This window comes from Penicillium waksmanii (assembly GCF_028829765.1).
Source record: "Penicillium waksmanii strain IBT 27052 chromosome Unknown utg000002l:1.0-3326099.0:1.0-3328782.0, whole genome shotgun sequence".
NCBI lineage: Eukaryota > Fungi > Ascomycota > Eurotiomycetes > Eurotiales > Aspergillaceae > Penicillium > Penicillium waksmanii.
In genome coordinates, this window is record NW_026643249.1 from 408,017 (window position 1) to 422,495 (window position 14,479).

At 52.0% G+C, this 14,479-nt stretch overlaps 6 protein-coding genes across 6 annotated transcripts; 4 read left to right on the top strand and 2 right to left on the bottom strand.

The window, feature by feature from the left end:
* Positions 1-95: 95 nt before the first annotated feature.
* Positions 96-3,105, top strand: agdC (putative alpha-glucosidase; the record flags this gene model as incomplete). The annotated part of the gene is made up of 6 exons (XM_057261041.1): positions 96-312; positions 368-978; positions 1,050-1,293; positions 1,362-1,430; positions 1,495-1,971; positions 2,039-3,105. 6 exons carry the CDS (start codon positions 96-98, stop codon positions 3,103-3,105), a joined length of 2,685 nt encoding a protein of 894 aa, XP_057125973.1.
* A 1,761-nt stretch (positions 3,106-4,866) lies between these two features.
* Positions 4,867-6,206, top strand: N7481_001823 (glycoside hydrolase family 16 protein; the record flags this gene model as incomplete). Its single annotated transcript, XM_057261042.1, has 2 exons — positions 4,867-5,235; positions 5,295-6,206. The coding sequence occupies 2 exons, from the start codon at positions 4,867-4,869 to the stop codon at positions 6,204-6,206; spliced, it is 1,281 nt and encodes a 426-aa protein (XP_057125974.1).
* Positions 6,207-7,219: 1,013 nt separating this feature from the next.
* Positions 7,220-7,858, bottom strand: N7481_001824 (uncharacterized protein; the record flags this gene model as incomplete). Its single annotated transcript, XM_057261043.1, has 3 exons — positions 7,220-7,329; positions 7,373-7,569; positions 7,845-7,858. The coding sequence occupies 3 exons, from the start codon at positions 7,856-7,858 to the stop codon at positions 7,220-7,222; spliced, it is 321 nt and encodes a 106-aa protein (XP_057125975.1).
* A 394-nt stretch (positions 7,859-8,252) lies between these two features.
* On the bottom strand, positions 8,253-9,825 carry N7481_001825 (uncharacterized protein; the record flags this gene model as incomplete). Its single annotated transcript, XM_057261044.1, has 2 exons — positions 8,253-9,341; positions 9,418-9,825. 2 exons carry the CDS (start codon positions 9,823-9,825, stop codon positions 8,253-8,255), a joined length of 1,497 nt encoding a protein of 498 aa, XP_057125976.1.
* A 294-nt stretch (positions 9,826-10,119) lies between these two features.
* N7481_001826 (threonine--tRNA ligase MST1) lies at positions 10,120-11,694 on the top strand (the record flags this gene model as incomplete). Its single annotated transcript, XM_057261045.1, has 1 exon — positions 10,120-11,694. One exon carries the CDS (start codon positions 10,120-10,122, stop codon positions 11,692-11,694), a length of 1,575 nt encoding a protein of 524 aa, XP_057125977.1.
* A 649-nt stretch (positions 11,695-12,343) lies between these two features.
* Positions 12,344-14,469, top strand: N7481_001827 (2-isopropylmalate synthase; the record flags this gene model as incomplete). Its single annotated transcript, XM_057261046.1, has 4 exons — positions 12,344-12,351; positions 12,423-12,567; positions 12,652-14,229; positions 14,290-14,469. 4 exons carry the CDS (start codon positions 12,344-12,346, stop codon positions 14,467-14,469), a joined length of 1,911 nt encoding a protein of 636 aa, XP_057125978.1.
* Positions 14,470-14,479: the final 10 nt, after the last annotated feature.

Here is a 14,479-nt window from a genome sequence, read left to right on the forward strand (position 1 = left end):
TCGGATTCATACATAAAGCTGCACCACCCATCTTCTCAATCCCTTTGTTTCCTCCCACGCTTCCTACCTGTTGTGCTCCCAGTTGACTTCACAACATGCGGGGTGGTGTGCTCTTTCTGGCTTCCCTCGTGGGAGCTGTGGTTGCACTGCAACCTCGATCTTCGAATGAGGACTGTCCTGGCTACACGGCTACCAATGTGAACCAGCGTGGAAGTTCTACCCTGGAAGCTGACCTCACCCTGGCCGGGGATCATTGCGACTCGTACGGCACCGACCTGGAAAACCTCAAGCTTCTGGTGGAGTACCAAACAGGTCAGTACATTGCACAAATATTCAGTGTGAACTCAGCTTAATTGATGTATTCTAGACGACCGGCTCCATGTTATGATCTACGACGCGGACGAGGAAGTCTACCAAGTGCCCCAGAACATGATTCTTCGCCCACCACACCGTCACGACAATCAGCATGAAACTTCCAACCTTCGATTTGACTTCGAACTTGAACCATTCTCGTTCAGAGTGCTACGTGGCGACGATGTCCTCTTCGATACTTCGGATACAAACATTATCTTCCAGTCTCAGTACCTGAAGCTACGCACTTGGCTACCCGAGAACCCGCACCTATACGGTCTCGGAGAACACATTGACTCACTCCAGTTACCGACAAAGGACTACACGCGCACACTGTGGAGTCGAGATTCGTATGGACTTCCAGAGTTCGAGAATCTGTACGGAAACCACCCGGTCTACGTGGATCACCGTGGCGACTCAGGGACTCATGGCGTCTTCTTCTTGAATTCCAACGGAATGGATATCAAGATCGACCAGACGGATGACGGACGCCAGTATCTGGAGTACAACACGCTGGGTGGTGTGTTTGACTTTTACTTCATGGCTGGCCCCACACCGAAGGAGGTTAGCAAGCAATATGCGGGGGTTGTGGGACTGCCTGCGATGCAGAGCTACTGGTCCTTTGGTGTATGTAGCTCCACGAAATTGATGGGTGCTTTTGAGTGTTAATTTTATTATATACTGACCCTCTGTTTTAGTTCCACAACTGCCGATACGGATACCAAGATATCTACGAAGTCGCCGAGGCTGTTTACAACTACAGCCATGCTCATATCCCTCTCGAGACCATGTGGACGGACATCGACTATATGGATGGCCGTCGTATTTTCACTTTGGACCCTGAGCGGTTCCCGCTGGGTAAGGTGCGGGAGTTGGTGCATCATCTCCATCAGCACCATCAGCACTATGTCATGATGGTGGACCCTGCTATCAGTGATAGTGGTATGTATTCAAGTTTGGACCACCGTTTCTGGTATATCATGATAAAGCATATCCCTAATTTCTTGCAGAGAATGAGGCCTTTGAGCGAGGAGTGCAAGCAGAGGCTTTCCTTGAACGCGATGGCGAACTATACAACGGTAAGTGCATTGATGCAGCCAATATCAACCAATATCAATATCCCTAATTGACACTCGGATACAGGCGCCGTCTGGCCCGGTCTCACAGTCTATCCCGACTGGTTCAGCCCAGGCATATCGGGCTTCTGGAACGGCGAATTCCGCCGCTTCTTCAGCGAACAAGACGGTATCGACATTGACGGACTATGGATCGACATGAACGAAGCCTCAAACTTTTGTCCATGGCCCTGCAACGACCCAGAGCAGTATGCCAAAGATAACAATCTGCCCCCGGCACCCCCAGCCGTGCGTTCGCCGCCACGTCCTATCCCCGGCTTCCCAGAAGACTTCCAGCCGCCCAAGACGTCCAAGCGAATCGACAAGCGACGCGATAGTTCCAAGGGCAGCAAGGTTGGTTTGCCCGGTCGAAACCTCATCGACCCTCCATACAAGATTGCCAATGGAGCCGGCTCAATCAGTAACAAGACTATTGATACCGATCTCGTGCACGCGGGCAACCACGGCTACGCAGAGTATGATACTCACAATCTTTACGGAACGAGTACGTCCACCTCTTTTACAACAGGCCAAGTCTATCACATGCACGCATAGCTAACAAAGTCGTCCAGTGATGAGTTCCGCCTCACGCGAAGCAATGGAAGACCGTCGCCCATTCAAACGACCCCTAGTAATAACGCGCAGCACATTCGCCGGCGCCGGCGCATACGTCGGACACTGGCTAGGCGATAATCTAAGCCAGTGGGACAAATACCGACGATCAATCGCGCAAATGCTAGCCTTTGCCTCGATTTTCCAGATACCAATGGTCGGCTCAGATGTCTGCGGTTTCGGCGGGAATACGACCGAAGAGCTCTGCGCGCGGTGGGCAATGCTAGGAGGATTTTACCCTTTTTTCCGCAATCATAATAGCATTGATTCGATTCCGCAGGAGTTTTATCGGTGGGCTGTTGTGGCTGAGGCGGCGAGGAAGATTATTGATATTCGGTATCGATTGCTGGATTATCTTTATACGGCTTTTCATCGACAGAGTGAGACTGGTGAGCCGTTTCTTCAGCCGTTGTTTTATTTGTATCCCGGAGATACGAAGACGTTCGGGAATGAATTGCAGTTCTTTTATGGTGATGCGATTCTTGTTTCGCCGGTTGTTGAGGCGGGGAGTACGAGTGTCGAGGCATATTTCCCAGATGATCGGTTCTATGACTGGTTTACGGGGAAGATTGTGCAAGGGAATGAAGAGAAGGTTAAGCTAGAGTCTGTTTCGATCACGGATATCCCGATCCACATCCGCGGGGGCAGTATTATTCCGTTGCGGAGTAAGAGTGCCATGACCACGACAGAGTTGCGGCGTCGTGGGTTTGAGATCCTCGTTGCGCCGAATGCGAGCGGGTATGCACGCGGCGAGTTGTATCTTGATGATGGGGAGACTCTGGTGCCGGGGAGTACCTCGCTGGTGCAGTTTGAGTTTGTCAAGGACAAGTTAAGTATTCGGGGTCAGTTTGGGTATCAGGCTGGGGTTGTGATTGAGTCTGTTACGGTGCTGGGGCAGAAGGGTCTGTCGAAGCGCAGTGCCGGCACGAATCAGACGGACGGGGCAGTGCAGTTTGATGAAGAGAAGGGGAGTGTGACCAAGAAGGTCACGATTGAGTTGAATGGGCCTGTGGAGGTGGTGATTTAGCGCTTAGGTGGGAGTGCGAGTGCGAGTGTGAGTGCGACCGGAGGATTTCGATAGGACCGGGCGGAGTTGAGCATGTCTTACTCAGGTCTTAGCCCGAGGGGGGTTAGCCCGAGCAAAAATAGGATATCTACGGCACCTGACACCAATATTTTTCGGAGTATCCGTGGGAGTGAGTCAAAGTAACTGGCACTCCATATCCGTAGTTACTCCGTTCTCGTAGACTCCGACTCTGTTAGAATAACCTTGGATCAAGGATTTCATCCTTGACGGGCCCAACCCGCCCCAACCCCCCCCGCCCCAGTCTCAAGCGCCCCCTGCCCCGGACCCATAAGCACCCTGGGAGACTGTGTACTGTATTACTGGATGTGTCCATTCAGTTCCTGCGTCAAAGGATGCCCAATGCGGCCCGCAAGGGGCTCAATTAATATAAATCAAATGACAAAGTACGGTGTACGGAGTACGGAGTACTACATGACCCTTGGCAAATCTCAGATACTGGGGATAGTACGGGGTATGCATAATCTATTGGCTGTGTGTAGAGGGGTATGATACACCTGTTCCTGGTTCCTGAGTTAGACAGAGACAAAGTTAGACCGAGTTAGACATGTCTGGGTTACATGGTGGTGCTCAGGCACTCTTGGACTTAATTTAGCTCGGGCCGAGAGAGGAGGCAATTAGAAGCGAGGCACATACGAAGGCAAACCATGATTTCATTTGATTTGAATTTGATGTGATTTGATTTTCAGGATTTTCAGGGACTGTTGTTCGTGTTCATTATGTGGGTACGAGTAAGTACGAGTATACTGTAGACTACGCAGGTTGATGTGGGTGGTGCGTAATGTCCTATACAAACTTCGCAGGGATGTACATCCTCCTCCACCGCCAATGTCACGATCGCGCAGTGACTGTCACAGGATTAGATCGGACCTGCCCCCGTGGAGGCCGAGTGGATCCTCGACTAGTGGCCTCTCGCTTGCATTGGCGAACGATGGGCCGTGTTGCGCCCCACGGGAGAGTCGGGTCGTGGGTGACTCCGGTCAAAGAGTATTTCTGTGACAGGATCGGCCGGGATGATCACTGGGCAGTCGATCGGGTGGTTTCAGGAGAGGAGGGAGAGGGAGATTACGAGTATACAGAGAGAGAGGACGGAGTACTCTGTACAGTATGCTCTGGATATACTAAATGCGGTGGTATCCAGAGTATCCGAGTATCCAGACAAAGAATACGGAGAAAACCGTATCCTCGTAGCTATAAATGGACTATCTAAGGTATGGCTCTGCTAGTGTGCGTGCCACTGCCACTGCCACAAGGCCCCCAGGTACAGAATCATCCGTGTCTCACTAGCAGCAGCCTTTGTCCAGTCAGGGTTACCCCAGCAGCTCATCAGGCGGCTCCACTGCGTCCTTTGCATCCACTGCATCCACGCCTCCACTTGATTCCTCTTGATCTCTGAGTGGGTGCTCCCTCGCCGAGCACCAATCAATGATTCACTTCGGTGGCTGGGACTACCAATATTGCTCCACTTGGTCCAAAAAGTGAATACGGAGACACTACAGACTGCTCAACTGAAGGCTGAACAGCACCTTCCCATATCCGCGGCTCTCACTTCCTGCATTTCTTTATTAACCCCAACCTCCCCCCCTCCACCCTCCACCTTCTTCCTCCTCATTCCTCTCTCGCATCTGCATCGGCATTCGCACTCGTTCGGTCTGCTCTTTACACCCTCGCTTACTGTTCACTGCTTCACTGCACACTGTCGCTATGCCTTCCATCTTCAAGTACGCCGCTGTGGCTCTCGCCGCAGCCGCTCCCCTGGCTTCTGCGCAGACCTACTCCAATTGCAACCCTCTCAAGAAGACCTGCCCTGCCAATCCTGGTTTGGCCCAGGCTGATGCCGACTTTGACTTCACCAAGGGCTCTCTCGACAAGTGGACCACCACTGCCGGCAAGGTCAACACCGGCTCCGATGGTGCTGAGTTCACTATCAACAAGCAGGGCGATGCGCCCACTATCCAGTCCGACTTCTACTTCTTCTACGGTACCGTTGAGGTCACCATGAAGGCCGCCCCCGGCACAGGAATTGTTAGTTCCATTGTCCTGGAGTCCGATACTCTTGATGAGGTCGACTGGGTAAGTTCAGCAGATACATCTCCCATAACTCAATTGACCCGATCTAACATCTTCTATAGGAGGCTCTTGGCGGCAATGCCGGCGCTATTGAAACCAACTACTTCGGCAAGGGGGATACCTCGAGCTATGACCGTGATACCTGGCCCGCTGTGTCCAACCCTCAGGGTGAATTCCACACCTACAAGGTGGACTGGCAGAAGGACCACATCACCTGGTACATTGATGGTGCTTCCGTCCGTACCTTGAACTACAACGATGCTCAGGGCGGTGCTCGCTTCCCCCAGACCCCCATGAACATCCGCATCGGTGTCTGGGCTGGTGGTGACCCTAACAACGGAGAGGGCACCATTGAGTGGGCCGGTGGTAAGACCGACTACTCTGCTGCTCCCTTCTCCATGTACATCAAGGATGTCAAGGTTCACAACGCCAACCCCGCCAAGTCGTACACATACACCGACAACTCTGGCTCATCCGACTCCATCAAGGAGGGCGGTGCTGTTTCGGGCTCTCAGACCCGTGACACTACCACCACCTCTTCCTCCAGCACCTCGGAGGCTACCACCGCCGCCACTAGCGATGCGACCACCACCGCCAGCGATGCGACCACCACTGCCACTACCCTGACCACTGCCACCAAGTCCTCCTCGGCTGACTCTACCACTACCACCGCTAAATCTACCACCGCCAGCTCCTCCAATGCCGCCGGCTCTTCCTCTGCTGGTAGCTCTTCCGCTGCTGGCAGCTCGGGCGCTGGCTCCAGCTCCAGCGGTGCTAGCAGCACTGCCGGCTCCGGCTCCGGCTCTGGTTCCAGCTCTGGCTCTGGTTCCGGCTCCGGCTCTGGCTCGGGTTCTGGCTCCGCCACTGGCAGCGCTACCACCCCCACCTCGACCTTCAACGCTGCCTCCAACGTGGCTGCCAGCATGGGTCCCCTCGGCCTCTTGGCCCTGCTCTCTGCTTTTATCCAGCTGTAAACAGCTTCACGCTACTCAACGCAACGCAAATATTAATCACGTCTCACGGATAAAGCACGCTGGGCTGGAACCGAGCTTGGATATGAGGGATGGCGCTTTCTTTTTTCTTTCTGTGATGTATCTTTCTTCGGTTATGCCTTGATGTCTTTTTGCTTTAGCCTTGCGAAGAGCGGTATTGGCGCCGAGTGATTTTACCATGTATCTATGTACCTACAACTAGATTATCTAATTGATTCCTCTCGGGACCCTATGGACAAACAATCAGCCGTGCACAGTGGACAGTAGACATCAGACTATTGTGCACAAAGTAAGCAGTAAGCAGCAGGCAGTAAGCATTCAGTCAGCCGACCACCGCAGACTGGCTGCATCATTTAGTATGTCTGACGCAAGGATCTCACTCAGCCGCATCAGATGCCCCATATGTACCTATGTTATGCAAATCGCCCAATCCAACCCCGTATCTGCAATACGCTGCACGGCTCGGTAAACAAAGCCGAAAAAGCAATTTGACGAGTACAAAGCATATTAGGAAACGGAGTACGGGTTACAGCATGTGCATAATCGTGTGATAGCGAAGTTAAAGCAGCAAGCACTTAGTGTACATTCTATTTGCATGTACATGCATGTCCCATATGTAATCATTGATACCGTACTAGTACAGTATGTATTTATGTTGTAGCTATAGTTCGTCACTGTAGACCAGTTGACTTCCTTCACCGATTCAGAATCCCAATTTTTGGATGATAATCAGCAGTTAAGAATCGAGCTATTTTTTTGACTTTGATAATCCATCCAAATGGAATTAAAATTCGAATTCTGTAGCCTGATTCCGTTACAATTTCTCTTTCTACGGAGTTCTCCATAAGTAATTTGAACTCAACCATGGACTCTGCGCATTCTCCACACCTAGCTGGCCCTCCTACTACCATGTATTCCAACAAATTCATGGAAACCGTTGGAAAGAAAACCGGATGAAATCAATTAATTCAAGTGGATATTTCGGCCGACCCAACTTATACAATATTCTTGGATTTCATTCTTTTTGTAGTGCCATTGGCTGGGGTGGATACATGTAGCTGTGTTCCGTGGTTGAGAGCCGGAGGTGTGGCCCGGTTGGTGGGTTCTAAGAAAAGAATAGAACCGAAAAGAGAAAACGTGGAACTTACCATTCTCGGGTTCTAGACAACTCTTCTTGTTGTCTGTGTCTGGGCAGGGAGTTGGCGTGTCATTGAGCCGTGGGAATGGTGTGTTTATGAGCTTTTGTAAGGTTTGCACGCATCGCTTAGTTGGAAGTATACGGATGAGATATTTCGCCGGCTTGGCGAGTATCAATTCGATTTGCATACTGTAGACTGTATCTCCTCTATAGTGAAATCGAATTGTAGTTATTCATTCTTTAGTCTGGTGGGGGTTCTAAGATAAAAAAGACAAAAAAGGGAATACTAGCATTCTTCTGTGCGCTTGGGCATGATATTTTGTCACATCAAAAGGGGATTGAGCTAGCAGATAGGAACACCTGGGCAGTGAGCTGTTTATAAGGTGATCACTTAGTTAGAAGCAGATGGATCACGAGATCTTTTGCTGGCTCAGCGAGTATGAATAAATTCTATTACCGACTCGGAGGGATACATTACATACTGTATGTCCTTCATAGTGAACTTGAATTGTAGTTATTCATTCTGTTTGTACGTTAGATCAGTCGGTCCCGTTTGGGCCTCATTGAATTATGATTCAATCCCTGTTGACTCAAGATCGTCAGAGATGCAGCTTTAAGTACTTCTGTCTCGCCATTGCACAAGCTGTACAAGTGTAACAGTTCACTGTACTCCGTAAGGAGGAACAGTGTTATGTACTTTATGTACAAAGTACAGCCCGCCACCCCCTGAGAAACAATCCCTACCTTACCCCGTACTCAGTACTACACATCTCACCTCAGGGGTTTCGACCCTGGTTCAGATCGAGATCCCTGTCCTTTGTTCTGGCCACTGTCGATCTCTCGAATTCGGTGGCAAAACATCATGCGTAATCATCGCCGATCACTTAGTGTCAATCATAATGGACCCAGGTGGACCCTCTCGCACGTTGCAAGTCCCTTAGCTGTCGTGATAATTTCTCCACCGAATCAGCAACAGGGACATGATGTGTCGCCGCTAATCTCATCATCGCCAAGGTCGTAGCAGGCCCAGGCATATCTTCCCCTTCCTCCTCCCCCGCTTCGCCAGCTGTTGCTTCTGATGCTGATGCTTCTGAACCCGTCGATCCCGACCCCGATCCCCCAAACAGCTTCGTCCCAAACGTGTACCTCGATAACGAGTGCAAAACAGACTGAAATCCACCCAGCCCATCACCTCCAGTCCCACCCCCAACAAGCGAGTCCAACGAAGCCCTCCTCGTCTCGCGCGAGATAATCCCATCAACCGCCGTGAGATGGTCATCTAGGGTACCAAACCGCGTAGCCAACCCTTCGGTTTTGCCGTGGATCTGCGAACGCAATCGATCAAGATACTCCGCGCGACGACGGAGCTGCGCCGCGAGCCTGGTATCGCGGGCGATGGAAGTGCCCGTCGACTCCTTTGTCGGGGGTGAGGCGAGGAGGGAATCGATTGCCGAGCGGAGATCTGCGCGGAGCGAGTCGAATTCCCACACTGCGGTGCGGAGGGCCGAGTTGCCTCCTTGGAATTCGAGGGCGAGGGCGTGTCGGGCGGAGGGGAAGGTGGTTTGTAAGGTTGATTGGAGGGATTGGAGTTTTGATTCGCTTTCTTTGAGGATGGGCGCGAGTGGGAGAAGGGTTGCGAGGGAGCTGGTGAAGATTGATTCTAGGTGGGTTTGGGCGGCGAAGATTGTTTCTTCTGGTGTGATGGGTTTGTTGTTGTTATTGTTGGTGGTGGGGTTGAGGGAGGGATGTCTGGGGTCAAGTTGGACGCAGCTGGAAGGGTACAGGCTTTTGATGCCGGGGATGCTGCATAGTTCTTGCATTGAGTGGATGATTTCGGGGGAGAAATAGAATGTGAAATATGGCGGCGAGGAGGAAGGCGTTGATGATGTTGCGGAGGGTGGTTCGTTGGCTGAGGGAGTCGATGAACCTTGATAGAGGTCCTTGCTTGGTGTTTTGTTCTGCTTCTGAAGTAGATGAGCCTGCATCGGGACTTCTGGTAGATTCGGGGGTTTCCGTGATCTTGCGCCGCTTCCGCATGCCTGTGCCTTTGTCAACAGCTTGTTTAGCTGCAGTGGCAGTGGCCGATCGCATATTTGGGGCCACCCATGATGCCTCGGAGATGGGTGCTTCGTAGATGGAAGGCATGATAAGCTCTGGGCCCGACGTGCTGATCCATGACGAGGACGAGGACACAAGTGATTCGGAAGACTGCGATAGTTTATCGTTTGGTTTCTGCTTCTGTTTCGATTCCTTGTGTTGTTCCTCGTTGGATGTCCCGCTGTTGCTATTTCGTACAGATCTCGGTGTCGGAGTCGGGCTGGCTAGCTCTAGTCTATCGTGATCTGCCTGTTTCTCCTGCACATTTTCAAGTACATCTCCTTCCCTGATGGAGGCAGTCGATGCCATCACCCAGGATTCACCCAGGGCCGAGCGATCTGGGGTACGCGGTGGTTTTGTTGACATGACGTCGATAGCATATCCGTTTGAAGAAAAAAGCGGTCCAACTCCTCGTAATGTCGTAACTCGTAAACAATAAGCAATAGACACTCAAAAAAATAAGTCGGTATGCAGCACGAAATCACCAGGACTCGATGCGATCGAAAAGAGGGGTGGTATACATGTGCAACACCGGCGCTTAGCATTGATGCAAAGCGGTGGAGGAGCGAAGGGCGGAAGGTGGAGGTCGATCGGCAAAAATGGGCAGCAACAACAGGAAGAGCAAAAGCAGCAGCTCCTCCGGTCATCCGCCATCAAACAATGCGCCTGGTCACGCGGTTTCGACCGCAGCTTTGCGCCAGACCACTCGTCTATAGTCGCTTGCAAAGGCCTGTCACTGTCGCTGTCCGATCACAATGGCTGTCTACAACGGCCATTCGGCGTTGTTCATGCGCTGATGCCGCCAATGGTAAACCCGAAGCTGCTCTCCCAGCCCACGACCACCGAACTCTAGGCACAAGCCAGGAGCTGTTCACCTCGTCCATTTACAGTCCCGGATCACCTCTCTTCCTTCCGAATGGAACCCACGTTATCAACAAGCTCATCTCTTTCCTCCGCGCCCAATACATGCAGTATGGCTTCCGCGAAGTCCTCACCCCGACTATCTACAAACGTTCTTTATGGGAGATCTCCGGACACTGGCAAAACTACAAGGACGATATGTACGAGGTGACTGGTCGTGGGGCAAGCGGTGAAACAGAAGGCGAAATTGGCGAAGACGAGTCATACGGTCTGAAGCCGATGAACTGTCCCGGCCACTGTCTGCTATTTAAGTCGCAGAACCATTCCTATCGGGACTTGCCCGTTCGCTATGCGGACTTCAGCCCTTTACACCGGAACGAAGTGTCTGGCTCGCTGACTGGACTCACTCGGGTTCGTCGCTTTCATCAAGATGACGGCCATATCTTTTGTCGTCCACAACAGATTAAATCGGAGATCGCGTCGGCATTGGGATTTGTCGATATGGCCATGACAACCTTTGGACTGGGTCCGTATCGACTGGTACTATCCACTCGACCCGAGACAGATTACATTGGAACTCTGGAGATGTGGGACAACGCAGAAAACCAGCTTCGCGAGGCATTGAACAGCACGGGGCGGGAATGGGCATTGAATGAGGGGGATGGTGCTTTTTACGGGCCCAAAATCGACATCCAACTCCAGGATCAGGCTGGAAAGTATCACCAACTATCAACGATCCAGCTGGACATGAACCTGCCGCAGCGGTTTGAGTTGGAATACCAGGTTGCCGAGGGCGAGGCAGACTACAATCCAGCCACGCCGGGGATTGCGACACCCGTGCTGGTTCACCGGGCGATCTTCGGCTCTCTCGAACGGTTCTTGGCATTGCTCATTGAGCATCATGGTGGCCACTGGCCATTCTGGTTATCTCCCCGACAAGGAATCATCCTGACTGTGAACCAGGATGATGCTGTCGTGAAACATGCGCAAGAGGCTGCTTCGAGGTTCGCCGGATTCCGCGTGCTCCAGAACGATGGAACAGCTGGACTTCCACGCCCACTATCATCCGCTGATTCGACATTCCTTGTGGATGTTGATACCAGTGCGCAGACATTGGGGAAGAAGATCCAACGAGCCAAGCAGATGAAGTATAATATGATCTTCATTGTGGGACCCCGTGATGTCACGGATGGGGGTGTCACTGTCGATGTTACGGGGCAGATGCAAAGCAAGACCGACCCGGAAGCACAACAATTCCAATCGGTGATCCGCAGTGAATTAGGAGAGAATGCGCTGCAGAATCCTCGAGCAGTGAAACTTCAAGTGGACGAGGTGCATCCGCTGTTGGTGCAGCTTGAGAGGAACTTTGTGTGAGGAGGGGAGGGGGGACCTGTACTAATATCTAAATTTATATCCAATTGTAATTGTAAAAAATTAGAACCAAAGATGCTTATTTTTATGTGTCTACATTAGTATACTAGTTCTCCATAGTAATCCACCCAATCCACCATAACATATCCCTTCCGCGCGGTTACCCTCGGCATTCTTCCCCAGGGACTCCGAAGTCGGGCCTGCAAACTACCTGCAGACTGCCAGATACCATTAACTCTTGTATGTACATCCACGTCGTAAGATGAATTCAAGGTAACACAAAAAACCGAAAAAGCTGTATCAATCCGTGAAAAGTAGCGCATTGGCTAAAATGAAAGGTGAGACTAAACCATCTTTGGTTACTCGCGCGCCCTGCAGATCTACTTTTGACAACCCCACGTGACTCCGCTGTCGGCGCCGAGAAGGACTAAAACTCGTCATTCGCCTTTGAGTCAGACTGTCAGAAATGCCCCTAGTTTGATTGGTCTTGGATTTTAAAAAGGATTCAATTTCCCTACTTCTTGGATTCTCTCAAGTCGTACCTATCCTACCAGCGCAGTCCTGCGTCTGTCCCAATTTACTCTATCTCAACTTAAGGTCTTGACCTTCCTTTTATCGCTTATCCCCCACTGTACCCCGCCAACCCGCCACCATGCCAATGTTGGTCAACCCAATTCCAATTGCCTTGCCACCAAGAATTTCCAGTTAACCGTGCTGTTTTCTCTATCCAGGCTCAAAGATCCCTCTACAAAATATAAGCCGTTCAAGCCGCTGGACCTGCCGAACCGCCAATGGCCCAACAAGACCATCGAACGTGCCCCGCGATGGATGGCCACCGATCTGCGTGATGGCAACCAAAGTCTCCCCGATCCCATGGTATGAAATTGCGAACTTTGCTGTTTGATTTGATTCATCGGCTCGGATATCTATAACATGTGCTAACGGAAATGCGTATATTAGGACGGCGAACAAAAGCTCCGCTTCTTCAAGATGCTCGTGGAGATCGGCTATAAAGAGATCGAAGTCTCATTTCCCTCCGCCTCCCAAGTCGACTTCGACTTCACCCGTCGCCTGGTTGAGGAGCCCGGTCTGACCCCTGACGATGTCTGGCTCCAAGTCCTGGCTCCCTGTCGTGAGGAGCTCATTCGCCGCACTGTCGAGTCCCTGCGAGGTGCCAAGAAGGCTATTCTGCACATTTACCTGGCTACTAGCCCATGCTTCCGCCGTATTATCTTCAACATGAACAAGGAGGAGAGTCTGAAAAGAGCTGTCGAGTGCGCCAGGTTCGCTCGCTCAATCACCAAGGATGATCCCTCAATGGCTGGCACGGAATGGCAGTTCGAGTTCTCTCCCGAGACCTTCTCTGATACCGAGCCCGAGTTTGCTGTGCAGGTTTGCGAGGCCGTCAAGGAAGCATGGGGCCCGACTGTGGAGAACCCAATCATCTTCAACCTGCCCGCCACAGTTGAAATGTCGACTCCTAACATCTATGCCGACCAAATTGAATATTTCTGCACCAAAATGACCGAACGTGAGAAGTTTGTTGTTTCTCTGCACCCCCACAATGACCGTGGATGTGCCGTGGCTGCCGCCGAGCTGGCTCAGATGGCTGGTGCCCAGCGTGTTGAGGGAACCGTTCTCGGGGATGGAGAGCGCACTGGAAATGTCGATCTTATGATTCTTGCCCTGAACCTATACACACAAGGTGTCTCACCAAACGTCGACTACTCAGACATTAACTCCGTCATCAAGGTTGTTGAGGAGTGCACCAAGATCCCCGTTCCCGAGCGCTGGCCCTACGCCGGTTCCCTGGTCACCAGTGCCTTCTCTGGTAGTCACCAAGATGCTATCAAGAAGGGCTTCACTCTGCGTGAAAAGGCCACAGCAGCTGGCGAGGACGAATGGGTCATTCCATACCTGCCTCTGGATCCCCAGGATATCGGACGAACCTACGAGAGTGTTATCCGTGTCAACAGCCAAAGTGGAAAGGGTGGTGCGGCCTGGGTTATTCTGCGCAGTCTGGAGCTGGATCTCCCTCGTGCGCTGCAGGTCGAGTTCAGCAAGATCGTGCAAACGGAAACCGAGAAGGCCAACCGGGAACTGCGCCCCGCCGAGATTGTCACTCTCTTCGAGGAGGCTTACCACCTAAAGTCCAACCCTCGCTTCAATCTTATCGACTACAACATTACCACCGACCGCTCGCAGTCCCCTGCTCCTCCTGAGCCCGGCAAGGCTCTGAACACCAAGAACCTGAAGCGTCGCTTCACTGGTATCATCGAAATCGACAATGTCCAACATGCCATCACCGGCGTGTCCAATGGTGCTATCTCATCTCTTGCCGCCGCCCTTTCCACTCTGGGCATTGACCTTGATGTCGTTGACTACAAGGAGCACTCTATCGGTACCGGTCGTGAGACCAAGGCCGCCACATATATCCAGTGCACTGCCTCCGGCAGCAAGGCGCAAGTTTGGGGTGTGGGTCTGCACCAAGATGTGGTCCAGGCTTCTCTGATCGCGCTGCTCAGCGCCGCCAGCTCGGTAAGATCACCAATTAATCCGAAGCATACCTGAACCGCCAAACTAACCCAAGATTTGCAGTTCCTCGCCTCTACCTCCGGTTCCCCGGCTCCCTTCCGTCCCATTCGCTCGAACACTCTCACCAACGAGGACCTCCAGGCTCTCGAGCAGCTGACACCTCATGCGCCTGCTGCTAACGGTGGCCTGGGAAGTGCCAAGGTCAACATTGAGCAGCTGACCAGGCAGGCGGAAGCCCAGTAAGCTGTAAAAA